Source organism: Pavona decussata, unplaced genomic scaffold (genome assembly GCF_977016875.1).
Source record: "Pavona decussata unplaced genomic scaffold, jaPavDecu1.1 SCAFFOLD_24, whole genome shotgun sequence".
Taxonomy (NCBI): Eukaryota; Metazoa; Cnidaria; class Anthozoa; order Scleractinia; family Agariciidae; genus Pavona; species Pavona decussata.
In genome coordinates this window covers 558,184-585,570 of record NW_028145447.1, presented here as the reverse complement: position 1 = coordinate 585,570, position 27,387 = coordinate 558,184, and the positions used below count along the sequence as shown (strand labels likewise).

The 27,387-nt window shown below is 39.1% G+C and overlaps 2 protein-coding genes and 1 long non-coding RNA gene across 4 annotated transcripts in view; 2 read left to right on the top strand and 1 right to left on the bottom strand.

Annotated features, from left to right (window-relative positions):
- The window catches only part of LOC146485875 (uncharacterized), a 52,705-nt gene extending 40,017 nt beyond the window's left edge, over positions 1–12,688 (top strand). The window contains exon 2 of the long non-coding RNA XR_014862512.1: positions 12,479–12,688. This is a non-coding gene — a long non-coding RNA (uncharacterized LOC146485875). The remainder of the gene's footprint in view (positions 1–12,478) is intronic.
- LOC146485876 (G-protein coupled receptor 161-like) lies at positions 2–4,316 on the top strand. 2 transcript variants are annotated; one of them, XM_085102762.1, is made up of 2 exons: positions 2–106; positions 2,852–4,316. In XM_085102762.1, the coding sequence occupies exon 2, from the start codon at positions 2,984–2,986 to the stop codon at positions 4,025–4,027; it is 1,044 nt and encodes a 347-aa protein (XP_084958888.1). In that variant the 5' UTR covers positions 2–106; positions 2,852–2,983; the 3' UTR covers positions 4,028–4,316. The 2 variants fall into 2 exon arrangements, with proteins under 2 accessions (XP_084958888.1, XP_084958889.1); XM_085102763.1 differs by lacking the exon at positions 2–106 and adding an exon at positions 1,571–1,721.
- LOC146485874 (helicase ARIP4-like) lies at positions 6,057–25,872 on the bottom strand. The gene is made up of 19 exons (XM_085102831.1): positions 24,682–25,872; positions 23,179–23,548; positions 22,595–22,795; positions 22,210–22,324; positions 21,654–21,816; positions 20,913–20,977; positions 20,101–20,266; positions 19,522–19,593; positions 18,521–18,901; positions 18,030–18,148; positions 17,116–17,240; positions 16,523–16,622; positions 15,978–16,073; positions 15,467–15,576; positions 14,997–15,070; positions 13,459–13,560; positions 12,232–12,313; positions 10,865–10,949; positions 6,057–8,475 (listed from the first exon to the last, which is right to left on the bottom strand). Exons 1-19 carry the CDS (start codon positions 25,504–25,506, stop codon positions 7,404–7,406), a joined length of 4,323 nt encoding a protein of 1,440 aa, XP_084958957.1. The 5' UTR covers positions 25,507–25,872; the 3' UTR covers positions 6,057–7,403.
- Between the last annotated feature and the right edge of the window lie 1,515 nt (positions 25,873–27,387).

The following is a 27,387-nucleotide window of genomic DNA, read 5'->3' as shown; positions in this document are numbered from 1 at the left end:
AGCATTCGGAGTGATCAGCGTTTTGACAGTGATAAAATGATTTGGCCGTTAGAGTCACTCGAAGACAAGACGGTTTATTTATCCTGGAAGCAGCTCAGAAAATTAGGTAGGGACACATTGAATTCGATTTTTTTTTTTGCTTTAAGAAAAAATAGGTCGGCGACGTGAAAAGAAACCTATTATGGAAATGGCCCTACAAAATCTCAAAATAGCCGCTTTTTTCACTTAGTTTCCGACGCCTTTTGACTCTATCAGCCGGCTTTTTTTCTTTTTTGCCTGTCTAATGACACAATTCGCACATTCAATTAGCAAGTGCGAAGAACAAACTGTAGATTAGGTCTAAAAATAGCAGCAACTTCCGAGTAAATTTCCAAAGCAAACTGTAAATTACGAGTAATGACTCAGACCTGCTGTGGTAAAATGGGCCAAAACAAAACAAATGACAAATGCAGTTGATTTGTCTATGGAATACTACTAGAAAGGGAAGGCCAAGAGCCGGTAATTTCCCGCTCTGAGGCTCTAAAAGAAATGACAAATTTTAAACTATACGTCCAACTTTGAATAGAAAATTGCATTACTGAGCTAATGGAGTTTGCTTTTTCGTAGATGTACAGCAATAAACTACAGGATCAAACATTAAAATGCGCACAAGCTAAAACCGGGAAAATAACCCGAAAATTCGTCTTGTTTAATATCGAAAAACTGCAAAACTTGAAAGTACTGCTCAGACAGTAGCTATCATTTGAATAGTCGCACTTCAGGATTTCATCTTTAGACTCAAAAGTTAGAACCACCTTATACAGTATAATAAATAGCACCACAAGAAAGTACTGCTCAGTAGCTTTCATTTGAATGGTCACACTTTACGATTTCATCCACTGCCTAAAAAATAAGAACCACCTTCTACAGCATAACAAAAAGCACCGCTGGAAATTTCACGGACACAAAACTCAGAATCATCTTGTACAGAATAATATTCAGCACCATAGGAAAGTACTGCTAAATGGCTCCACAGTTTCATGGACAGACGAAAAAAATTCGAACTACGTTACAGAATTTAAGGTTTTACTATCTAGAAGAGAAATGTGAAATCGGCGATGACGAAGGGCCAGCACTAGAACAGGAATTCAAAGTACAACTCTTTTATGGCTGCAATTATTGCTGGCAGGAAATACTGCTGATATAAGTGCCAACAACCTGCTTAAAACAATGTAGCCAAAAAATTTCACTTGGCTTGAAGTATTTTCCATCCGAATCTTTGATGATTTTTTGTAAAGGCACTCTTAGCTCCTTATGAACAAACGACCATTTTTTTTTTCGAAGGTAACATCAATTTGGAGCAATTTTTATTTTGACTAAAACGAAATCCAAAATCAGAAAAACGCAAATCATTTGTAGTGCATTCAGTTCCGCAACAGTCCATAAAAACGAGAAAGGAAAAAACATAATTTAAAGTAGTTAAATTGACAATTTCGGACATCTTGTCAAATATACGAACTGCAGCAGATGGCTCGTAAAAGTAATGTGTTTTGTTGTAAGGTACAATATTGGCAGCTGATTTGGAATATAATAGATTAAAACTTGAGAAAGGATATCATTTCGTTCCAAGCTTTTACCGAAGAAGTATTGAAATCAGCGTTCGACGGAGACAACAGAAAAATAGCTTAAGGAGAGAGCCTTTTCTTAATTTGCATTCATCGCTACACTCGACATTTTTCGAGGTTTGTATGTAAATCATATTGCAGAGTAATTCCTTAGTTTTTTTTATTCATTCAAACCAACCTTACATCAGATAAGACTGGATAGCTAAAACCTCACGTCTAATGTATTCCGCAATTTTGTCAGAACTGCACTCGGCTTACAATATCAATTACAAATAGCATACTAAAAATGGGAGGACAGATTTTGGAAGTTGTAATCAAGAAGAAAATTCGGGTTGCGGAAAAAAACGGAAAACTTGTTTAGATAAGGAACGACAGAGGAAAAATAACACATTTCGATCTGTAATACGTAGGCGACATGCGTCATTTCACAAATAAATTTTCTGTTGACTTTTGATTGTTTACAGGAGAAAACTTTGAGGAAATTAGTTATTTTACTGCGGTTAACATTCTGCAAACTCAATTTTTGCAATTTCGAGTTTGAAATGATGATCAGTGTAGAAACACTACGGCTTTATTAAAGGACTGGTTTGAATTACTTATCAATAAACATTTTCGTCCGCTTCCGACATATATTCTGGGAAAATTTCATATGCTGTTACATTCAATTCAATGACGAATTGACGTGCTCAATACTTCAGTCGTTACTTAATGAAAAATTCAACGCAACACGAATTCCATATATAAAATTTCCATCGCTTTCATGACAAAAACTAGCTTGACAACATGATTGGTCGTTGTTTTCCTCCCCAGAAATAGAACCTAGTGCCATTAACATTTTCCAAAACTGCATTTTTTTCCTTTCGTCGGTGTAAGCAACACTGGAATTATTTTTGAAACGGTTTCAAAGCAAATAAAAATCATTTTGACATGTGCACGATAGGTTATCAAATAATACGATACAGCGCAAAATTGCATTTAAAGATTTTGAGTAAATATATTAGAGATTCAGTTTTTTCGTGCTTAAAGGAAAAACCATCACTTTGAGTTTAATATAAAGTAAGGTGGCTGGGAGAACTCTCTACGCACGCGCAAACCATTGTCAGCTTCGAGTGAAATGAGCAAAGCTTTATCTTCCGTGAATATGTTAACGCGGGATGCGCGTGAAAATCGCTTGGAGGAAAAAACGGATTACTGAAAATTTTAACTTGAACTTAGCCCAGATTGAGTTTAGATTTGATTTCTTTTAGACCCGACTGTGTAAAGAGTTGACTTCAACTTGGCGAATAACGCAATTATCATCAACTAAATATGACGAGAGGGGAATTTCAACTCAACTAGCACAATCGTCAGCTGCAAGAGAGAGTGAGTTTTTCAAAATTATGGCTGTTGTTGTTGCTGTGGTAATATTCTCGATTTTGGACGCTTTCGCTGCATTCAGCAATCTCGCCGTTCTGTGTATCATTTTACCAAGAACGTACATGCGAACGGTCAGCAATTTATTCCTCGCCGGTTTGACATCCACTCAGCTGTTAATGACAGTCCTTGTTGTGCCTTTCTCCATCGTAGCGTTTTTCAAACAATCGTGGAGCTTCGGCGATGGATTTTGCCAATTTCATGGTTACCTCACGATTTTCTTGTCCATTTCATCAGCAACGTTTATTTCCGTTATTTCAGTTGACAGATTTTTCTCATTGGCGAATCCAATGAGCCACGCTGGAAACGTGACGGGGAAACATGTCATTTTTGCCTCTGTTTTCACCTGGATACACTCAGCGTTCTGGGCTGCCTTCCCTCTGTTTGGTCTCAAAGGACTGAAATACAATTACGTCCCTGCGAAGAAAGGCTGTGGATTTCGCTGGGATTTAAAAGGAACATACCACATCTATTATTATTTTATCGCAATGGAAAGTTTCATAATCCCGAGTTTCACAATGTGTTTGATGTACTTTAAAAGTTTTCAAACAGCGCGCAAGAGCGCACGGCAAATTCGGCCAGGCAACGTACAAATACAAGTTCTACAAAATGGAGATTTCACTACGGTGGCAATTACAGACAGTGGCTATCAAAGCTTGAAAGCCAACTTCACTTTAATGCTAATAATAGGATCGTTTCTGATTTCTCGAGGTCCACTCACGATCTTTAACATCGTGAACAGCTTCACGGGGGAAGGATATTTCTCACCATTAACAGAAACAACGGTTACCTTTCTGCTGTTTCTTGGCCCGTTGTTTGATTCACTCGTTTACGTATTGCTAAACAGAAAACTTCGACACGAAGTCTTTCTAATTTTACGCAAGTGTTTCAAGAAAAGAAGCGAAGAGGACGAAGAACCGAAAGATATTGTCGACTACCTCAGATCCATAACAGACCATCATGAAAATAGACACTCTTCAACGGAAATCGAAACACACGACTTTGAATAGCAGACGTTGAAATCCGCTCTCCATGACGAGAAAGAATTCAGTAGCACAAGTCGGTATTGTTTTTTTTCCTTCACGAGTTTCGCGTTTATTTCGGCTGATTGCAATGGCAAGTGCTAATTTAAACACTTCTCGTTCGCTCAAGAAAAATATGTTCCCTCATAAGCGAAAGACATGATCTCCGAGATACAACTTATAATCGCTTTAATACTTTAAGGGGATGAAAGGGTGTAAAGCTTCGTGAAATACAGCTTGTTTTGGTTTGGAAATAAATCTCTAATTAACAATGCAATCTATCTATTCTTTTTCCTCTGAGAACTACCTTTTATCTACGCTCTGTGTTTCAATGAGACTCCATGCCAGATTAGCGGAAAATTAAATGCTTATCTGCATTTAAAAGCGGGAAAACATATTAAAATTCTGCATATGTAAAACTAAAGCTATGATCGAATTCTATTACCTATTATAACGCAAAGAGATATTTATAAACATACGAATTGGATATTGCCCGAGGGAATCCAAAAACTAAACAACAGATTATTTTAAATATGTGTACTTTCCCCATCTTGTGTCGGGATCGAATGTTCGATTGCTATATGTTAGAGAAAAGCTGAAAAAGGCTATAAGCGGAAACGAAATTTTTTTTTCAGTGAATATTTAAAATGTCGGCTAGACTTCGAATGGGAAAGCAACCTGACTGTCGATTTAATCAGTGAAGAAAAAACAGCTGTTTTTGAACGTTTGAAAAGATAGCGAATAAATGGTATTCCAAACGTCGACCTTTTGTTGCCGGTTTCACAAAAACGACATTTCAAGGACATTTGTTTTATTTGCAGTGACCACTGGTAAATGAAAAATAAATTAAACATTGTAAATGTTGTCCATAGGAGGTGTCTAACTATTAATGGCAGCGAATAGTTTAGCTTAAAATAACCAAAAATACATGGCCTTCTATTTTGTTTATTTAAAATTCTATTTAAATTTATCGCAAGCTAACAAAACATCACCGAAATTCACTCATAGTTCAATATTAAAACACACGCCAAAAAAAGGGAAAATTATATATATTTTTTACCTATGTAAGAAAAACCTCACTCAAACACTACCACGGGGAAGTATTGCTCAATAGCTCATCACACTTTCTAGGATTTCATCCACATACTCAAAACTAGAATCACCTTAAACAGCATAATAAACAGCACTACAGGAAAGTACTGCTCAGTAGCTTTCATTTGAATGGTCACACTTTACGATTTCATCAACAGACTAAAAAGTTAGAACCACCTCGCACTGTATAATAAATAGCTCCACAGGAAAGTACTGCTCAGTAGCTTTCATTTGAATGGTCACACTTTAGGATTTCATCAACAGACTCAAAAGTTTGTACCACCTCGTAATAAACAGCACCACAGGAAAGTACTGCTCAATAGCTTATACTCCAGGATTTCATCCACAGACTCAAACGTCTGAATACCCTGAACAGCATAATAAACCACACCACAGGAAAGTGGATGAAATCCTAAAGTGTGACCATTCAAATGAAAGCTACTGAGCAGTACTTTCCTGTGGTGCTGTTTGTTTTTGGATATTCCACCTTTCGAAATTGGACCATAATCAAAACTTCCCCTTTATAATCATTTTGCGTTAATGCTGACGTCCTCGTTTTGAAAGACATCAGCTTTAAAAATAGTTCATTTTCTCTTGACACAAACACCCGACTGTAAGGCTCTCTCCGACAGGCAATAACAAAAATATCGTGATTTAACTGAATGATTCGCCGAATGGGAGCATTCTCAAAATGTTCCTCAATTTTTGCTCGCTCTTTTATCAACAAAGGAACAACTAGCAGCTCAAACATTTTTGGAAAACTGAAATTTATCAGTTGCCTGAAAAGTGTTTAGCAAGTCTATGGGACTTAAGATTTCACACTATTTTATTTTTGCTTACCGGCTGTGCAAACAATTCTATGCAAATGGCGTTTGGAATTCTTCATTTCTTTAATTTACGTCGGGGAAATAAAACTGAACAAACATTCCGAGAAGTGAATGAATATTTATTTCAAACCACATACAATCCCCAATGAATGAATTTTTGTAACTTTTCAAATAATATTACAAGTGTCCATTTGCAATGATTTCTCACAATCATTTGCAAAAACTTAATATACAATGATAAACATTCTTTCTGTATGGTTTTTAAGCCTGACAACCAAGTAAAAACACACGATCAACTTTGTTTTAAGCCCAGCGAAAATTTTACGTTTTTTAAAGATGCCAAACATATTGCGAATTAAATAGGGTACTACATTTTTTTTGCTAGAGGCTGTTTATTTGCTAATGACGTATAAACAGGTAATTTTCCCTAAAAAAGAACGCAAAGTAATTTTACATTTTTAATATAACGTAAAACGGAAAAGAAGAAAAACAAGAACGCTTAGGTTAAGATAATACGGAGAGAAATAAAATATGCGATTATGTAATATTTCCGAAACACCATAAAGCGATGATTATCTAAAACACTTCAAATTTAACAACTGATGCTTGCGAAATTACTTCCTAGGAAAATCACACGTTTGACGCAAACTATTCTGAAATTATCACTTTGTAAAGGAAGAGTTAACTCAGGCTTAAGATTTTAGTCAGTGCTACAATCGATGGAAATTTGCCGTGAAACTTAGCTTTACAAACAGAGAAATCTCAGTAAACTTTTGCCGTCTTCCGCCCATTGTCCAAAACTAGGAAAATACACTCTTGAATTTCATGCCGACGAAATAGTGAGAAATGTAAGGATTGAAGGAACACGATCAGCGCGAATTTCCCTTAAAAAGGAAATCAAATGTTTCTCGTTGAATGATCCCACAAAAGTGAAAACTAAGATAAGGCGTTGTTTGGTTCCGCTTGGCAAATAGTTCCCACAGGAAAGGCGATTTTAGCGAGCGACGACATAAAAGACTTTAAGAACGATGCCAGATTGGACCTGCTCGCTGACCACTTGGAACTTTCGTGTTTTCGATTTCCCAAAATACAGAGGGGTTGGGGGGTTAACAACTTTCTTCCTCTAAAAAGGAGGGGAGGGGGGGGGGGGGGGCTTTATCGAGGATTTACGGTACGTCGAAACCTTTTTTGTGCACACACCCCTTTTCTCGCAGAACGTTGAAAGACATCAATCCATGTTTGCATAGCGATACTAAAGCAAGATATTGATTTCATTTGATTTCTGCTACGCTTGCTCCTCAGAGCTTAATAACAGTCATCACTTTGGAATCACGAAGTCCCGCATTTGCACGCGTTGCGTGCCTATCACCGACTAAGAGCAGATTCTACTGTCCTGGTTAAATACATGTGCAGAAACCTCCTGTGTCGGTTACAAATAACATAATTCAGTCTCCATCGTCTTTTCCGCTAGTTTCTTTCTCCTTCGTTGAATGTTCACCACTCCCTTGTGTTGTGTCTACACTACTCTCCCCCTGAAGGGCTGGACTTCCACGCCCTTGTTTTACCGTGGGAGGGGTGGGTGGCGGAGACTTGGGCCCTTTCTCTCGATCTTGACTTTCAGGTTGCGCCGAGCTTTTCCCATCTTGTACCAAGGGAGGAGTGGGTTCGGCAGATACCTCAGCTTTTTCTTGTTGAGATTGACGGTCTGGTTTGTCCAACGTTGTTCCACCTTGTACTATGGGAGGGGTAAGGGAGTTGCCGCATTCATCAGGGGGTATGTCTACACTTTGCTCGATAGATTCCGAGAGTGACGATGAAACCTCAGCTTTTTCTTGGGCCGCTGAGCTCTTAGCAAGAAGTCCTCTTAACGTTTGAGCATTTTCTGCAGCGCTTTCAATATCTGTGTTGTTGATACTCGTCCCTTCACACGATTCATCCTTCTGGTCTCCATCTTGGACGTTTGCCGAAAGTGTAGCGGAGGCCTGGGAACTAGCCGCGGAAGCTTGGGAACCAGCGGTGGAAGCTTGGGCATCAGGCACGTTTTCTCGCACGTCCTTTTGCGCGTTTCCTTGATTTAACAGCAACCCAATAAACGCTGGAGAAAGATTCGGGAACGCGCTCCGCGCCATCCTCACCAAGTCAGTGAAATTCGATTGGTTTCCCTGTGCTTGCAGTGCTTCCTGTGCAGGCTTCGTAGGGGAAGGCAGTTCGTCCAAGTCAATCATTACAACCTCGTTTTTAGACGCGTTCGCGTTGGCTGCAGACGGCGCGGTTAAGGATGTTGACGCCGTGGCCGTGTTTAGATGCGCCGTGGGTATTGTCTGCCCCCACTGTGTCACAGGTACACCAGCTCTGATCAACGAAGCGAGAGGAATGGGTAGATGGGGAGTGCTATGGGAGGGGAGTGACGGGAGGTTTTGACGATGATTGCAGTTGGCAGTTGAAGTACTGGGTTGCTGCGAAAGCCGTTCTGCTCCAACTGGATAAACTGGTTTTGGCACGTATGGCTGGTTGATTCTAGAATAGCGGTTTAAAACGAGAAAGGCGATGCTTTAATGAGTTACTTTGTAAACGATTTGAAGCAAGGAGTATCAATAGCCTGTGTGTGTCCAGAAGTGCGTAGTTCAGTTTATTGTAAGTTGTACAAAAGCAAGAAAAAAACTAATTGTTGTTTAGTAAGTGATTTGAGCCAAGGAGTATCAGTGTTCTGTGTACGTCTAGAAGTGCGTACTCCTTAAAAATGACTGTAGTTCAGTAAATGGTTTGAACCGAGGGGTATCAGTATTCTGTCTAGAGTGATCGTCCACAAGTGCGTACTCCTTAAGGACGTTGCCTACTAATAAAGAAGTGTTTATGCGCGGTTAATGACTATGCGAGCAAAGCAGATCTTAGCAAGGGCTATTGGAATCTGAAAAGAAAATAGGGGGTAACCACGCATTTTTTAGAGATAATTAAGCAACAATTATTCCTAAAAACAGTAAAATACAAAGCAATGTATGGCGTTTTATTTCTTTTTTTAAGAGCATTTTATTATAAAAACGTCGCGCATGAAGCGAATTGCGTAATTAAATTACATAAGAATAAACCTAGTAAAATTACAGCTTGTCAGCTTGATCGGGACTGGGCATTACATTTTAATATTATTTTAAATTTACATTTTTAGATTTTTAAATTACTCCGAATTTACAGCCTACAATTTCGATCTGATAAAAAGTTCGCCACGAATAATCAATAATGTTGGAAAATATCCAGCTAGAGACCATAAACTTTAAAGCACATGTGGGGGAAGGAACTCTTTTTAAAGCGCTCTGTTTTACACTTCATCAGCGATGGCCTATCATTAAAGCGTAGGGAGCGGCCGTGCGCGCGCGCCCGAGTCAGTGGCATAAGATGGTGAAGGCGTGACCCGGGATCCTTGATCTCTTCAAAGGTTTTGCACACAAGAAATCTCTTCGTGCGCACAGAGTCGTGCAGCCAGACAGCTTTAAAGCGTCTTCGTAGTGGGAGGCAGGAAAGATGATGCGTAACGCGCGTTTTTGCACTCTCTCGATTCTTTCTGAGAGCTGGACAGAGAGAGAGGAATGCCACACAGGGCAACAGTACTTCAGTACCGACCTAATTAGTGCAATGTAAACTCGAAGGAGATCGTGTGGAGGTGCGCCACTGCGCTTTAGCACTCATAATATATGCAGTCGTTTGGAAGCCTTGCCTATTATTTCGTTGACATGTGAATCCCATTTTAGGTTACTTTGAATAGTGACTCCCAAAACTTTGTGGGCTTCAACGGTTTCAAGTGCATTGCCAGTCACAGCTAGATCTGGAGGAAAATGTTCAATATGGCGGCAAAAATGGACAGTCAGCTCCTTACATTTCTTAGGATTGAGTTTCATGTTGTTTTTAACAGCCCAGGAATCGAGTGCGTCAAGCTCAGATTAAAGCGTTGAGGTCGCGCGCGCCGGTACAACTTCTGAGATAGTCAGCTTCCAAATTGAAGCTTTATTATCTCTGAAAAATGCATGGTTACCCTCAATTTTCTTTTTGGATACCAAAAGCACTTGCTAAGTTCTGCTTTCTCCGCATAGTTTTAAAGGGCGCAAAAATATCCCTGAATTAGTAGGCACCACCCATAGGAAACTCGAGTATCTCGAGATGCGCAGAACGTACGCGCAGTAACAAAAGTAGGCACCGTCCTTAAAAAAGACCCCAGGAGTATCAGTAGGTTGTCCAGTGAGATCATCCAGTTGAAAGTAGTCCTTAAAAGACTGTTGTCTAGTAAATGGTTTGAACCAAGGAGTATCAGCAGTCTGTGTCACGCGATCCTCGGGGCTGTTGTTTTAGACCGGCGTTTTGTCCGTCTGACCCGAAGTCACGTGAATACACAATGTATCGTCAGTTGACCTGATTGGTCAATAAGTCGTGGTAATTGTCGATTCCAGACAAGCGTCCTCAACTGAGAGGTAGAATATCAAATAGAAGAAAGATACTCGCAGTTTTTTTTTTCTATTTGATCTTTCATCCGCAGTTCAAAATATATGTTTCATATATTTACATTCATTGAGAGGTAGAAGCTTAATATGAAAAAGGATTAAGCAGGAGTTGATGCATAAAATTATTCTCTTTCTACTTTTCCAGTTGAACTCCTGACGCCAGAGCTCTCCGCTGTTCCCAGAAATGGACGACTCGAAGGTCGCATCAGGAAACGTGTATCAGGAAACTCGTCCCAGATACAATTTTAGCTTTTCAAAATAGCAATTTCTGAGGCGAAAAGAAAACTCTTTCCTTTGAGTAGTTATAAACATTTTTGAAACGATTAATTTGGATGACCACAAAAAAAAGAAGAAATTGCGTTTCAGTTTGCGCATTTCTTGATTTTAGTTTAGTTATTCTTGTTGATAACTAGTCATACCTGTTATAAACCGGTTGAATCACACCAGGACAGTATGCGCGCGCACCCTGCTGCTGCAAAGCGAGCCTTTTCTCCATTTCATAACCTGACAGACAAACAGCAAAAACACTTTAGCCTCTTGCTACAGGTGTCAAGAGCAGGCATGGTGCTCGAAATGATCACTAACAACACTTCAGGGAAATCAAACCGATTGCTGGTTCTCCTGTGATGAACTAGCATCCCATAATCCAGTTTTTTTAGTGAAAGTTCGCTGTGGTTGCAAATTAAGTCCTTTTACTAGTTTTCCAATGAATTAAATTTCTTGGAAGGCTAAAAAGATTTCTCTTCGCCTTGCCAAGTAAAAATGAGGGCCCCCTCGTTTTCTCTTGTCATGGTTAGACACAGTTTTAATCTGACTTCAGTACCAATCACTCCAATTCTCTTGTGAAAGTTCGCTGTGACATACATTAGGGAGCTTTAGCAACGGCGACGGCAACGCTGCAAAACAATAGGTTTAATGAGCAAAAACAATCGCTCTGCACGTGCCTTTTACATTTTGGTACATTTCTTTGCCGTCCTCTGCAAAACAACAACGGGGAGTTTAAGAAACGAGGACGGCAACGGTAACGAGAACGTCATTTAAAAATAAAACTTCTCGTTTTTTTTTAACTCTTTCGCAATCATTTAAATTTGTTTAACTTGGAAAATGCTGGCGAACTCTCCAGGAACTAAATTAGCATGAACGACGTCAAAGTAAGGAAAAATAAAGAAGATTTTGCGTCATACGCTCCCGTTCTCGAGAAAACCTAAAATTTGGTCATTTCACGTTGTTGTTTTGCAGAGGAAGGCAAAGAAATGTACCAAAATGTTAAACGCACGTGCAAAGCGATTGTTTTTGCTCATTAAGCCCATTGTTTTGTGGCGTTCTCGTTACCGTTGCCGTCCTCGTTTCTTTAACTCCCAAACGTGAAATGACCACAGTTAAGGTTTTGTGGAGAACGTGAACGCACGACGGTGAATTTTTCATTTTCTTTCTTAACTTGTACGCCACTTCTACCAATTTGGTTCCTGGATAGTTCGCCATTCTTGTAAAAGTTGAGCGAGTTGAAATAATCGCGAAGTAGCACAAATGAAATAAAGATATATTTTCGGGTGACGTTTTCGTTGCCGTTGCCGTCGTCGTTGCTTAAGCTCCCTATTTACACTTAAAATACAATCACGTCATGTTGAATGACAACTGAAGGTATTTTTTTTGTCGCGCAATATTTTCACATTATCTTAGAACGTGCAAACGACTGTAATATGGACACCGCTAAATCAGGTAAACTTAAACTAAATACTTCAACTTATGATAAGCTTGACCATTGTTACAAAAGACAGGTACAAACCTCTTTTCGCTTCTCTCTTCTCGGCCTTGGTCAGCTTCAGCTCCTTTTTATCCACCAGCAGTGAATCATGTTTGAAAGGAACCTGCAGGACAGAAAACAATTATAATAAACACACCTTTAACAAATACGGTAAACAGTGTATATCAACTTGAAGACGACTTCGGTCTATCCCGTAAAGACCTACCGATGCTTATGGAAGCTGGCCTCTGTGTGGAAGCGAGGCTGACGTTGAATTTGTTTAAGGAAGGTGCCTACTTTTGTTACTGCGCATACGTTCTGCGCATCTCGAGATACTCGGGTTTCCTATGGGTGGTGCCTACAAACACAGGGATATTTTTGCGCGGTTAAAAACTATGCGGAGAAAGCAGAACTTAGCAAGTGCTTTTGGTATTCAAAAAGAAAATTGGGGGTAACCATACATTTTTCAGAGACAATAAAGCTTCAATTTGGAAAAAAATGCCATACATTGCTTTGTATTTTACTGTTTTCTAGAATAATTGTTGCTAAATTATCTCTAAAAAATGCATGGTTACCCCCAATTTCCTTTCTGGATTCCAGTAGCCCATACTAAGATCTACTTTTCCCGCATAGTCATAAACTGTGCAAAAATACTTCCTTATTAGTAGGCACCGTATACAAACCTCACGTGTTTTTACATGTAAACCATTCAACTAGGTTTCATTTACATATGAAAAGCACGGAAGTTTGTATATAAAAAATAAACGTACACTCCAGCTTCACACCACTCAAAGGCCAGGTTTTTAAGCGCACAACTATTAAGTAGGTTATTTATGAGTTTAGAATCGACTTCAAGTTGTAACTAAACTATTAGGGATTTTAAGAAACGAGGACGGCAACGGCAACGACAACGCCACAAAACAATAGGCTTTATGAGCAAAAACAATCGCTCTGCACGTGCGTTTTACAATTTGGTACATTTCTTTACCGTCCTCTGCAAAACAACAACGTGAAATTACCACATTTAAGGTTCTGTGGAGAACGTGAACGCACAACGGTGAATTTTTCATTTTCTTTCTTAACTTGTACGCCACTCCTACCAATTTGTTTCCTGGATAGTTCGCCAGTTTTGAATAAAACTGAGCGAGTTGAAATAATCGCGAAGTAGCAATGTACCAAAAACGACTTTGTAGAAAAATGACTGGCAGCTGCTCTTCAGAGATAATAAAGCTTCTGTCCCTGTGTCGTACATTTTTCTCGAATACTAACCTTAGATATCCACCGACTGCATTGCCGACACAACCTGACCAGTACAGGATCATTGAACTGATCAGCAGCTGCTGACAGGTCAGCTGCGGGTAATACTGGGTCCTACAAACAAACAGACGGAAAGATAAAGAAGGGTACATGAAGTGTTTCACAGCACTGGTTATACAACTGCGACATCAAAGAATTAAGTTTTAAAATTTTTAATTTTTAAAATAAATTTTTAAGATTAAACTAGTGAGCAGCACGTCTGCGAACTCTTAGAGAGGTAAAACGATTTATTTTGTCCTAGCTATGCGTTTCGTGTGAGTAACGCACACTTCATCAGGGAGTTTTACAATACAACATAAGTGACCTGTAAATATACCTACATAAGAGACTAAAATAAATTTTACATTACGTAAAACCGCAACTACGAAAGCGGATTTACATGTAGGAAACAGGCGAAAAGGTGTGCAAGGTGTTACATATTTTGTGCGTGACATAACTTTTGGGCCCACAGTTTTAGCTAAAACTATGTCACGCACAAAATATGTCGCACCTTTAGCTAAAACTGTGGGCCCAAAAATTACGTCACGCACAAAATATGTAACACCTTGCACACCTTCTCGCCTGTTTCCTACATGTAAATCCGCTCTCGTGGTTGCGGTTTTACGTAATGTAAAATTTATTTTAGTCTCTTATGTAGGTATATATACAGGTCACTTATGTTGTATTGTAAAACTCCCTGATGAAGTGGTCGTTAGTCACACGAAACGCGTAGGAAAAAATGTTGCTCACGAGTTTAATCTTAAAAATTTTAAAAATTCTTTTACTTGGGTTCTCCTTTAATATCATCCTTTATACAAAGAGTGCGTTTGAATGACCCTATTCCGGAATATGAATACAAACTTTGATGACAAGAAATTCTTCATGAGAGTTTTTTGGAGTTACTGGAATATAAAATCGCTCTTACATTATCATGCGTCGGCGAAAGTTTGCAGAAATGTCTTCCAAAATTAACTTAAAAAGAGAAATCTAACAGCTATCCAGCTTATTCCCATTACGTAAGTAAGGCTAATCGAGCGCAAGCTTAGCCATGAGCCTTCAGTTGAACATGGAGGTTATTTCTATGGTAAAGGAGTGTGATCGACACTAAAGAATATAAATCATTATGGTGTACAACTGATAACTGGAGTACATAGTTCAACACAATCTTCCATTTTCTAAATGTTTTCTATTAACATTTAGTTTAAATCTACTAGTGTTCTATCACGAATGCCGTTCCCTGATTGGCTACGCTACTCGCTATCTATTCTGTGATAGATAGTGAGTAGCGGTTTTCAACAAAATGGCGGCTGCTTGGTCGCGTTTTCGAAGTGTCTGCGATGAGGAAATAGATAATTTACTTGTTTAGTTTTGAACGACTAGTAGAGTTATACTAAAACAATTAGATTATTCGCTCTCGATTTCTATGCGTGATAGTTGATTCGGGCTTCGCCCTCATCAACTATCGCGCGATAGAAATCGAGAGCGAATAATCTAATTGTTAAGTAGTTTACCTTTTCACAAATCAGTTTCATGATTTCTTGTTTGGTGAAGTTGGCCTCTGGATTGAGCTCATCAACAATTCGATCTGTAAAATACAATGCTTCAGTTTGTCTCGAATTTGGAGCTGAAATCTTGGAAAAACAAATGTTGGTTTATCAACAGAGTTGATAACTAAAGGTAACTTGGCCACCGTAAAGAGATTGGAGTGCTGACGTTTCGAGCGTTAGCCCTTCGTCCGCAGCTCGAAATGTCAGCACTCGAATCTCTTTACGGTGTTGATAAACCAAACAATCATTTAGCCTGTAGAGCAGGCGGGTTTTTTGCGTTTTTTAGGCGAGCGGAGGCAAGGACGAGGCGAGCGCGAAGCGCGAGTCACGCGCGACGTGAAGGGCGCTCCTCCCGTCGCGCGTGACTTGGGCTCCGCACTCGCCTGCAGGCTAACATTCATTGATGCAAACTGTTGCCCTTTCTTATCACTCACTGGCCATGCCCTGCTTGGAGATTTGCCGATCATAAATCTTCTTCTCCATCGTTCCTGTGCTAATCAGGCGGTAGATATGAACTGGCTTCACCTGACCATAGCGATAAACCCTGCAAGTTAAATCACGACAGTACATGATCAAACATCCAAACTTGTTTTCTCAGTTTCAACACATGTTTAATGATTAAATGAATGATTAAATATAGTCATTAAATGATTAAACACAAGATATAGTCATCGATGACCCTTAGGGTTAAGGAATCTATGACTTTTCCCTCTGAAAGTCACAAATTCTTTAACATGTTTCAAATTGTTTTTACATTTTTTTGACCAAGCAATGGTCAAAAGAAAGTTCTTGGTTTCATTTTCCATAACAAAATTTGTGTTCAAGGGTAGGGTAATCAATTTTCATGCAGTTTTCAATAATGACAAAAATTACATTGGGAAAATTAGCTGAGATATGCAAGATGGGGTGAGGTCTATGAGTTTTAATGTTTTGTCCAAATATTACCTGCAAACTGCTTGCACATCATGACAAGGATTCCATGAAGCATCAAACACCACAACACGACTGGCACCAACCAGGTTGATACCAAGACATCCCGCCCTGAAACAATACAGAGAAAAAAGTCTGAGTATTTTTACAACAACTGTCAAAATTCCCACGCACTAATTGGCTAGTAGCTGTTGCCCATAAGAGTACAGACAATAGAAGTCACGTCAGATGTAACGCACACACTTTCTCAACAGAAAATAAAGCCAATTCCGCTCGTACTTTTCCCGTGTCATTGTAAGAAACAAATCAACCGCAGTTTTCTACGGTCTTTACTCTTGTAGATCATAAAATGACGCTATAAAATGTTCAAAACTAGGCAGTGAAACCATGAGCCACACTCGAGTTTTGAACATTTTACGACATCATTTTATAGTCTATAAGAGTATAGACCGAAAACTGCCGTTGGCTTGTTAAATGACTTGTCAAGTGGCAAGCCGTAACATTTGGCATGTACTCACAAGTTCTGCCTTATAGGACTTTTTTTTTAATGCAATACAGACCTTGTCGACAGCATAAACAACAGCACATCAGTGTTATCAGGAGCATTGAAGCGATTGATGAGTCTTTCTCTTTCCTGCGCAGAAGTGTTACCATCTAGTCCTGCAACGCAACACCAGAACATTTTCAGCTACAAAGAAGGATGGTCACCTACATTCTTTCTATGTCATGCATGACCAGTATTTCCAAGAATGAAAATTAATGAACATTTGAATTTTCTCTTTGTTATGCCCAGCATTTGAATGGAAATTCTTGAAGATTTCTCTGGAAATCTTTCAGAAATAGACACATTAACTGAAAAAAAAAATTTAAAAAAAAAATTTCAAACTACTTGGGAAAGAATTGTTATTTTGAAATACTTAATGACGTAATGCATCATAGCTTTATTATTATACTATCAATAAACTTGGGAAATTTCGCTGTGAACTCTCAAATCTCACTAGCGATGTTCACAACAGACATGCAAATTTCAAACTTTGTTCAAATTTCAAGAATACTGACCATTGATGTTTAATTTCAACTTCTCAGAGCTGAAACAAAAACAAATGTATGGGAAAAAATTTAGGGGAAGTGACATCTTCGTCTTGTTACTTACTGAAGTAGCTCTTGTTCTTGGCCCATCTTGAAGGCTTCTGTGGGTCAGTGGCTCGGCCAGGAAAGAACGGTATATCACGCTTTGATAGGAATTCCTCAATCACACTTAATGTGGAAAGGCTTTGACTGGAAAATTACAACAGACGAATGATAAGAATCAATAATCAAAGAGATTGCAAGTTGGGAGCAGACATGTTGTTGTGGTGAGAGTGCTCATGAATGCCCCTAGGGTGTAATCTCAGACTAAGCATTGTAATATTTTAATGGGTTGAGTTTTGTGTCGGTAATTGTCCTTGCCTTTGAGGGTTTTCTTTAGGTATGTAATCTCTTCCCAAAACCAACATATCTTAAATTCCAATCTGATTTAGCACACAATGGACACAAGTTTGCCTAATTACTGTTGAGTGCTACCCTTGTTAAACATAGTAAGTCACGTATGCTGAACCACTGATATGTCCGGAAGGGCTGTGGTGAGGAGGCAGGGACGCGATACCCAACAAAGGTTCATATGGGGAGAGTCCACCTAGAGGTTAAACCCTTGCCCTTGAAATCACATGTCAATTTTTACCAAAATGGTCACCCCTTCCTGATAAAAAAATTGTACCAAAGGGATGTATTTTTCAATCACAGAAAAAGGACTATGTGAGGTTCTTTGATGCCCACTGAAACTATTGATAGACAGTGTAGTTGAGAAAACTATTGCGATAGTTAATGATAGTTGAAAGAGTGATCGGCGCATTACTTTTGGAATCCTCACCATTGGGATAAATCAGTTGCTATAATCCTACCAACCGAATGCTTGACAACACTACACTTCCACAATAAGGGTGCTAAAGGAGATGGTGTAAAGGTTTGCCCGCAAGGAATTTTGTAAAACACAGGAAAAATTTTATCTTCTAAGAGGAATAGTCTCACCTGAAAATCAGTACTTTCTCGCCAAGTTTTAAGCTTTCTTCAATGATGTGCATCAGTACTACAAGCTTGCCGCCATTCTCCATTACTCCAGTTTGGTAATCTTTGAACAAGTTCTTGGCCTAAAGTCAAGAATAAATAATTCAAATTGAGTGCCTATTACAGCGTTCAGCATGTATTTCCAGTCAACAAGAATATAGAATTCCTAAAGAGGACAAAGTTGCAAAGTTCTAGGAAGATAATAATAATATTAATAATAATAATAAAGCAAAAATTACAGAGAGATTTAGGGCTTGATGTTTTAGAGTCATCTTGAAGTCAAGATGACTCTGAAACGTCGAGCCCTAATTCTCTCTGTAATTTTTTTGCATGACTTTGCTTCAGCAAATCCCTTTTGATAAATAATAATAATAATAATAATAATAATAATAATAATAATAATAATAATAATAATAATAATAATAATAATAACAATGATGATGGTCATGACTCACCCACGTCATGTCTTGGCCCAAGGGAGAACTACGGTCATTCGACGGAACTGCTGGTTGGATGACAGGAATAGAACATTCAGCTGTCCTCTCAGAGGCTTGTGTCGCAGACATGGTTACTGTCTGTCCAGACACTTGACAGGCCACCATCTGACGTATCTGTAGTGTCGTCCTCAACATGGCTTGGGCACTTATGGGTGCATTTGTTGATGAAGAAAAGTAAGGAGAGAGCTGAGATTCTGAAGTCTGATTCTGCGAGGTTCCAGTTGCAGCATTTGAGTTTCCTTGCTGGTACGTTGCCGAGGTTGTAGCTGGTAAAGGTGAACCACCTCCTCCAGTTGATCTGGAATTCTGTGAACTTCCATTGCTATCATCAAGAATTGTCTGTGAATAAAACATCAGTGAATACATACCACACTTGTTCAGGCAAGCACCCTACACACTTAATTTTTTGGGAGACTGGGGATAGTAAGTAACTTGATGTCAATACAGGAACGCTTAGTCTCGCCATTTCTCTATTCCTCAGTTGTTTCATTCTGAGTATTCAACAATCCCATTCATGTTTTCGTCCACACAGTTTCCTCTGCACACGAAAAACAACTGAGAAATAGAGAAATCGCAAGACTAATGTTCCTGTATTGATGTCACAGACCTACTATCACCAGTCTCCCATCTTGCATAGTATTGTAACCAACCAGAAGTGAAATTTGACACTTTTATATGCCTCAAACGTAGGGAAGAAAAAATGATAAGGAATACATTTTAAGATTTCATACGAGAACAACATTAACATTTGATCAAGCAAATAAAAAAATTCTGTCATATTTACTTAAACTATGGAATTAGTAAAACATGTTACGTCAGGTTCAATCGTTTTTAAAGATGTAATGTTTTAATTTAAAAGAGGATGGAAAGATTGAGTTCACAATATCTTCCTAATTTACATAAACCAAACATCAGCTTCTCTTTTGTGTGAATTGTTCAAGCATGACAGAAATTCTCACCAGAGGTGACTCAGTCCTGCTGTTGTTCTTGATATCCAGTGACCGGTAAAAAATGTCCGGGTGGTTCCAAATCTTCAATGCAAAGAAAACAAGGATGACATAAACAATATATTAATAATTGAAGGGATTCCAGCAAAAAATGTTTATATTGCCTTTTTTTTTTGCAGGATCTCGCTAATTCTTTAGATACAGACTTGTTTTGATGTGAAGAATGTCATTCGGTGATTTTTTTTTTTTGGTGTTTTTTGCTTTGATTAATTTAATAAAAAGCCATCGTTTTAGCATCATAAGGATGTAAAATAATTATATCGATCGGTTTCAGCTTCAAAAATTAACATAGGAACAAAAGAACCTACGAAAAAAGAAGTTAGTCTTGACAATGGCGTCATGATGATGCCGAAACCTCAGCTTTTTACTAATAATTTTTGCTTGTTTATGCGTAAGCAAATCGCTTCTGATCAAAAGTTTTTTGCTTTGTTTCTGATAAAAGCGGGGCCAAAAAACTTGAGTCAGCAATATGAAAAGTCACCTGGGTCGGTTATGCTCCCAGCCCTTCAAATAATTAAGTGTTTATCTCACCTTGGTACATGTGTGGAAGCCTTTGATTGGATTTATGTGTCCGACCGAGTCCAACAGATTCTCAACAAATGTATTGTAGAGTTCTTTTTGGATTGAAGACATGTTCACAAGGACAATGTGCTCTTCTTTGCACGGAAGGCACCTCGTCAGAACAGCTTGACTTCGTCTACAAAAACAAGTGGAAGGGAGTTAACTGACATTAGGGGGGTGGCTGGGGGGGGGGGAGGTGTACCTTACTTGTGCCCTGCATACTCCTTGAATTTGAGTGGTTGATGAGTAGTATTTGTGAAAGAAATGTGATGTTGTATCTATGTTTTAAACCGCGACCCAGTTGTTCAAAGCCTGATTAAGCTAATCCTAGATTAACATAAACTTTAATTCAAGTTTAATCGGTAAAGATTCTTCCAAAAGATTTTTGCCCCTCGGTTTTGTCTAAGACGTTTCTTTACCTTTAGCTTGAAATTAGGCTTTAAAACCACTTTTAAAGAGCAAGATGAAAACCTTAATTAACTTTTAATCGTAGATTAGCGTTAATCAGCTTTCGAACAACCCGGCCCTGGTAAATAAGTGACAGTAATATGTGTTGTTTGTCACACGAACCTATACTAGTTGAATGACCTTAGCTCACGAGTTTCCCATAGCACAGTGGTTACATGTAGAGCATCTGAACTAGAAAATGGAAGGTCACAGATTAGACTCCTATTAAGAGAACCCTGATTTCCTTTTCTGGGTATGCCTTTGTCACTAAATGAAAAAGTACATCTTTCTATCAATGTTGTGATGATAATTAAAAGTAATTTTTCTCACGTTACCTTTGGACGAATCCTTCCAGCAAGCTATGAAGGACATGTGCTCTGTATCTCATGACCTTTACATCCTAGAAAGGAGTTAATAAACAATATTACACAATTTATGCAAGTGGAAACCAAAGGGAGCAAGTCTACTTATCAAGAGGCAACAGCTGTAACAATAGGCTTGTTGACATTTTTTGTAGATCAGATGATCGATGGAGAGAGAAGTCTTTCTCTAGAGCATGACAGCCATAAGTATTAAAACATGAAGAAACTTCTTCCTAATGTTTTAATAGAGCTTTTAATGGATTAAATTTAATTGTTTATAACATGTTTCTGCCCATAAATAGCACGAGTACTGGGCAAAAGGAGGAACAACTGAACAAAGCAGAAACGCAAACAAACATGCAAGTAGAAGAACGAGCAAATGAACAACCACATGAGCAAACAGATAGCCGAATGACCGAATTAACCATCAAGCAGTCCACCGAGTGCTCACCGATGAAAACAAATGAACAAAAAACTGAGTCAACAAACATTACTCAGGTGATCTGTCAGAGATGCAACAATGTAGAAATCTTATTAACCATCAAACAGTTCACCGAGTGCTCACTGGTGAAAACAAACAAACAAAAAACTGAGTCAACGAACATTACTCAGGTGATCCTTCAGCGATGCAACAACGTAGGAATCTTATCATCTGTGTAACACAATAATAGAAAAATTTTCCATTTGTGATTTGATTCCTAGCTATATACTTACAGAAGGAGTACTATCAGTGCACTGTCCATTGAGTATGGGCCTCTCAAACATGTTGCAGAATTCCTGTTTGGTTCCTAGAAAGTTAGGACGTACAAAATCCACCATACACCAGTACTCCTGGAGATTGTTCTGCAGAGGATACCCAGTTAACACAACACGGCGTCTGAAACGCAAAATTGAAATGGTAGACTGAGCTAAAATTTCTTCAAGACTGATTTCTATATACCTTTGTCACGCAGACCCATGTTGAGTCTCAGAGGAAGAAAGAGCTTTTTTTTTTCGCACGCCGAGCCTCGGCCAGATGCAAATTCAGTGTGAGGCTTGCCGTACATAAACAAAGCTTTCTATTCTCCTGAGACTCAACATGGCCACCGAGTGACAAAGGTTTATACAGAAATTATTTCAAAGTCCTACCTAACATGTTGAAGTCATTATATTTGTTTGGTTTTATCAAGTTGAACAGAGTTGACAACGTAATTTGGCCACTTTGAAGAGATTTGACTGCAAACAGATCCTGACAACTCAAATCATAATAATTATCAAAGAAATCACAAACCTGGTATGGATCTTTTTCAAGGCTTGAGAAATGTTTGCCTGATCATTCTTGATCCGATGTCCCTCGTCACAAATGACCAGATCTCCACCTGGCCGGCAAAGTGCCTTCTGTACTCCTGAAATGAGAAAATAAACAAGACTTGGGCCACCTAAAAAACCAAAAAGTTTTCTTGTTTCTCTCTCCCACCACCTTTCCCCAGCTCCCTAAGATTTTGCAAATCCAACATGGCGGCTACAATTAACCAAGATTGTGGCACTCGCATGCTCCCCCCCCCCCCCCCTACATTGCAGGCTAGCTAGCCAGGAGCCTTTAGATTTCAAGTCTGATGCCCTAACCGCTTGGCCACACTGCGTCCCACTATCTTTACCAACAAAGATATACCTACCAATTAGAAGCTCCATGTGTTTTTCCTCTTCATCCAAATCAATTACTTCAGGTTCACCATTCACTTTATCAGGAGTCGGGGATTTCTTCTTTTTCGTGGGTGGCATGCTCTTGCTGCTCGACATAGATGGTGTCACAGTGGCAAGAAGCCGATACAGCTCATAACCCATTAATAATACCCCTCCACGTTGATTCCACTCTCCTAAAGAATTACAATGAAAAGTTCAGTGAGTGTGACAGGTTTGTCAATGTCGGCATGAATTAAGGTTAGCAAACTTGTCACACAATATTGTATGAATAAAATAAATAGATACCGGTATATCAACCTTGTTTAACAAGGATGACACTTAACAGTCTGATAAACCTGTGGTCCTCAGATTCCAGATCTAATAATTATTGGAATTTGGAAGTGTTGGTTTTTGAGGAGAGGGAAAAAAACAGAGTACCCGGAGAAAAATGTCTCGGAGCAAGGACGAGAACCAACAACAAACTCAACCCACAAATAAGTGCTCTCACCACTGCGCCATTCCTGCCGTCATGTCTGAGCCACGTCATTCCGTAAACTGTTAACCCAGAAATTCTTACCTATAACTTTGGCGCGTGCCACTGTAGTCCGATGATTGTCACCCAACAAATACACCTCAAAGTCTCTGTAACGTATTTTAGTTGAATCGGAGGCCTCCACAAGTGTTCCGTTACTGTTGGTAATTAGTCCAGGTTTCGGCGGTAGCCACATGTTGAACTCAGCAAGCCAATTTTGTATTGTGTTAATAGGTACGATGCAAAGGACCTTTTTAGCCTCTGTGTTCCTCAGAAAAATGTCAATAAAGCTAACTACTTGCAGGGTTTTGCCAAGGCCCATTGAATGGGCTAAAATGCAACCAAATCCTGTGCTTTGTTTGTAGCGGCTGAGTGTTTCTACAAGGTTGTCGTAAAGGAAGCGTACTCCTCCAATCTGTAAACAGGTTGATAATATCAGATGAACACTAATCTTTTCCCAATATAATCTTCACAATTTTATTGTTTAATAATATATTAATGCTACATAAGAGGAACCCTGCCTTATGAACAACCATCTCCTTAATATGACCACCTCACTTTTATGACTGCTATTAGGGGGCCCTGAACGAATTGGAAGTGCAGTCATTTCTTAGTCTTCCCTAAGTCTTAAAGCCGACCACCCGGTTACTATGACCCAAAGGTGGTTGTATTAAGGATGGTGCCTACTTTTGTTACTGCGCATATGTTCTGCGTATCTCGAGATACTCGGGTTTCCTATGGGTGGTGGCTACTAATACAGGGATATTTTTGCGCGGTTTAAAACTATGCGGAGAAAGCAAAACTTAGCAAGTGCTTTTGGTATCCTAAAAGAAAATTGGGGGTAACCATACATTTTTCAGAGATACTAACGCTTCAATTTGGAGAAAAAACACCATACATTGCTTTGTATTTTACTGTTTTTTAGAAAATTTGTCCCTTAATTATCTCTAAAATATGTGTTGTTACCCCCAATTTTCTTTTTGGATTTCCATAGTCCTTGTTAAGATCTGCTTTTCCCGCGTAGTCATAAACCGCGCAAAAATACTTCTGTATCAGTAGGCACCGTCCTTAATGGGGTTCCACTGTATGTAAAAGTCCTATTTTGGGTTACAGGTGACCCCAATATACAAAAATGAAAACCTCTATCAGTCTAAATCTGTTGTTGTTGGAGTGGTGGTTTATCAAATACTTATGTGTGCAGTGTTTCTTGTGGGGAAGAGTTCATTTAAGGTTACTGAACACAGTTTTGATAGGTTTTAAGTATATGTCATTCATCAAGGCATTATATGAGAAATATTGCAGCTTAGAAGCTGAAACTTGGCAAAAGGAAAGAATAGTGATGGGAGTTTTTATTAACGACTAACATTGGTGCTTTCAACTGTTTCCATGGCAATGCAGATGATTGAAAACAACCCTGAAATATTGCTTTTATGAGGCTGAACACGCACAAAACTGTGTTCAGTCACTTTAAAGATGACTTGACTTACGGCCTTAGACCTTGGTAACTAGTTACCACGTACTATACTTCCTCTATTTGAAAAATCCTACCTGGTGTGGTTTGATAACTTTAGACACCTGCGGGGCGAGAAAAATGTCCTCTTCATCGGCAGGATGATTGACATTAACAAGAACCCTTCCTTGTGAATCAAGTTGATTGACGCTGTCGTCAACATGCAATCCACTGTTGTCATAGTCACAGTCAATGTGTGTTGAATTACTACACTCATCATCATCATCATCATCATCACTTTCGTCAATTTCAACTTCGGAATCCGAACTGATGATTTCTATTAAATCACCATTTGCATTTGCGCATGAATGACTAATACTAGAACTGAAGGACGATGTTGTTGATTCTCCTTCATTGTCGCTGTCAATTACAATAACATGGCAGTCGCTGTCTTTTTTCTCCCTTACGTCAACAGAGACAGGTGATGATGGTCGAGAACCACTAGCAGTGCTGAGATTCTCAAGAGCTTTTGAATCCTGCACAACAGCAGAACCAGCAGTAGCTGCTGCTAAACTACGTTGTAGTTCAAGCCGACGTAAACGCTCCCTCTCCTCTTTTTGTGCAGAAATTGTAACTTCTGTTAGTTCATCTTCGCGTAGAATTCTTCGAATGTGTTTTCGTTTGGTCGGATCAGCTCGTTTTCTTTTCCTCTTTTTGGACACTTCTCCATTACTTTTTGAACCTTCGTTTGAAGCTTCATACTCTTTATCACCTTCCTCTGGATCTAAATCATCTTCAAAACCTGCCATACTATCATCGTCGCTGTCTGCGAAGCTTGCGTTCGAAGACAATCTGCCAGTATGCGGAGCAGAATTCTTGTCTTCCTCACAATCGCTAGCGCCATCCACAAGAGGTTCAGCCATAACTAAAAAATATGCTCACGAACGTATATTTACAGTTTATGACAACAAATGACCGATCAAGATGTTTGTAGCGTGCAACGAAAAGCAGCCATTAGCCTTCAGATGCGAACATGTGTCTACGTACACATGTGAATTCAACTTGAATTTTCATGTAAGCGTAATTACAAGGTAAGTCAATTTAAGTTTCCGTGCATTAAAGCCGGAAAGAAAATTTCTAATGCTACAGATCGTTGATTTACCATTTGATGACTCTTTAGGACAAATTATATTGCCCCCGATCGTCTCTGAAGTGGAAAACTCGGCCGTTTCGTTTTCCCTCGTTATCCACTCACTCGCGAAAACCGGCCGCCATATTTGTATTGAAACAATGGATTCCAGGCCACCAGCGCTTAGCTGACGTCATATTTCGCGCGCCGGGTGTTCGCCATATCCGGTTCCGGTATGTTTTTGGGTGGGGGCAGGGGCTGAGTAGCCTGTGCACAGCCGCCCCCTCCCCTCAGGAAAAATCGGGGAGAAAAATCGATTTTTCCTAAGGGGAGGGGGTGGCTGTGCACAGGCTAGGGCGGAGTAGTCTCCGATTTTAGGGGGAGGAGCGTTGCGTGATGAGCCTAAAAACGGCTGCGCAGGAGACTAGGGGCAGAGCAGAAATCATAAACCTTCAAGAAGATATTAAGATCCATTCTTTCATGATCAGCAGTTTTATTTGTTTACTGTCACAATACTATGTGGTATGTAAATGAAAGACAACCATAATCTGAAAGGCCATACATTACCTTACACCCTTAAGTGCCAATAAACTAACTTTTTTTCTGGATTGAATACCGGGGAGGGGGGGGAGGGGTACTCTTCTGTATTTTGTTGGGGGTGAGCAGTTTGGCTCTCCAAACCCTGGCCCTATTTCAGACCAAAATGTCATTTCTTTTGTAACCTTTTTCAGACCTGGCCTCTTAAATCCATACCTCTTTTCAGACCAAAATTGTTCAAATCTATACCCTATTTTAAACCAATGCAAAAGAGCTCAACAACCATACACTTTGGTGCCACACGTACCTGGGGGAGGTAAGGAAAAGGTAAGGTAAAATCTTTATTTAGACATGGTGTTTTCTTCAGGACTATACAGTATTTAATTTAAAAATATATCTAACTACCTAACTAAAATTAATGTTGTAAATAGCTACTACAATAAGAGAAATGATACAAACCTGCTTTACAAGAAAGTCGTGGATAAAAATTAAATAAAATTTATATAAGACTACTGTCAAAATCATAATTCTTCAGCTTAGAGTACCTCCAGGTATTTGGTAGTAGTAGACATCAGTCCATGATTCTCGAAAATATTAAGGAGGGGAGGTTGGGGGTGGGGTTTGAAAAGCCAAAGTTGCAAAGAAAAGTTTGATGCTAGCTTAATTAGAATTTCAAAAAAATGGGGGAGAGAGTCCAAAACAAAAAGCCTTCCATAGAAGGGGTATGGATCTTTTCTTACAAAACTTTTGGATGTACGGGACCACACAGTGCAAAATAAACTGTTCTGAATACGTTTCGTTACCGGATCTCTCGTGGTAGAAATGCACGTGCCAGACGTCACTTCATGTGTAAATAAACCAAACTGATTGCAGGGCTGACACTGATCACTTGTGAGTCATACTTAAAACAGTTGTCATTACAGTTGTCAGTAGGTTTACATACAAGGCAAATAGATCATTCTCCATTCTATCAACCCTTCTGCCTTGCTTGCATACCTTGATATCTGCAATTATTAGCAAATGATCAAACTCACAAATTTCTTTGACATTGATTTTAAATCAAAGATCAATACTGATTATCTGTTTATTGATTAACTACCCCTAACCTGCGAAAGCAGACACCTTTTACAGCCTTTGT

What these genes read in the sequence shown, in the direction of transcription:
- LOC146485876 (XM_085102762.1), top strand. Translation starts at nt 2,984, where the DNA reads ATGGCTGTTGTTGTTGCTGTGGTAATATTCTCGATTTTGGACGCTTTC.
- LOC146485874 (XM_085102831.1), bottom strand. Translation starts at nt 25,506, where the DNA reads ATGGCTGAACCTCTTGTGGATGGCGCTAGCGATTGTGAGGAAGACAAG. An exon ending in TTGTTTATGCTGTCGACAAG is followed by an intron (nt 16,074 to 16,522) that starts GTCTGTATTGCA and finishes GTATTGTTTCAG; the next exon opens with GGCGGGATGTCTTGGTATCA. An exon ending in GAAGAGAGAAGCGAAAAGAG is followed by an intron (nt 10,950 to 12,231) that starts GTTTGTACCTGT and finishes TTTGTCTGTCAG; the next exon opens with GTTATGAAATGGAGAAAAGG.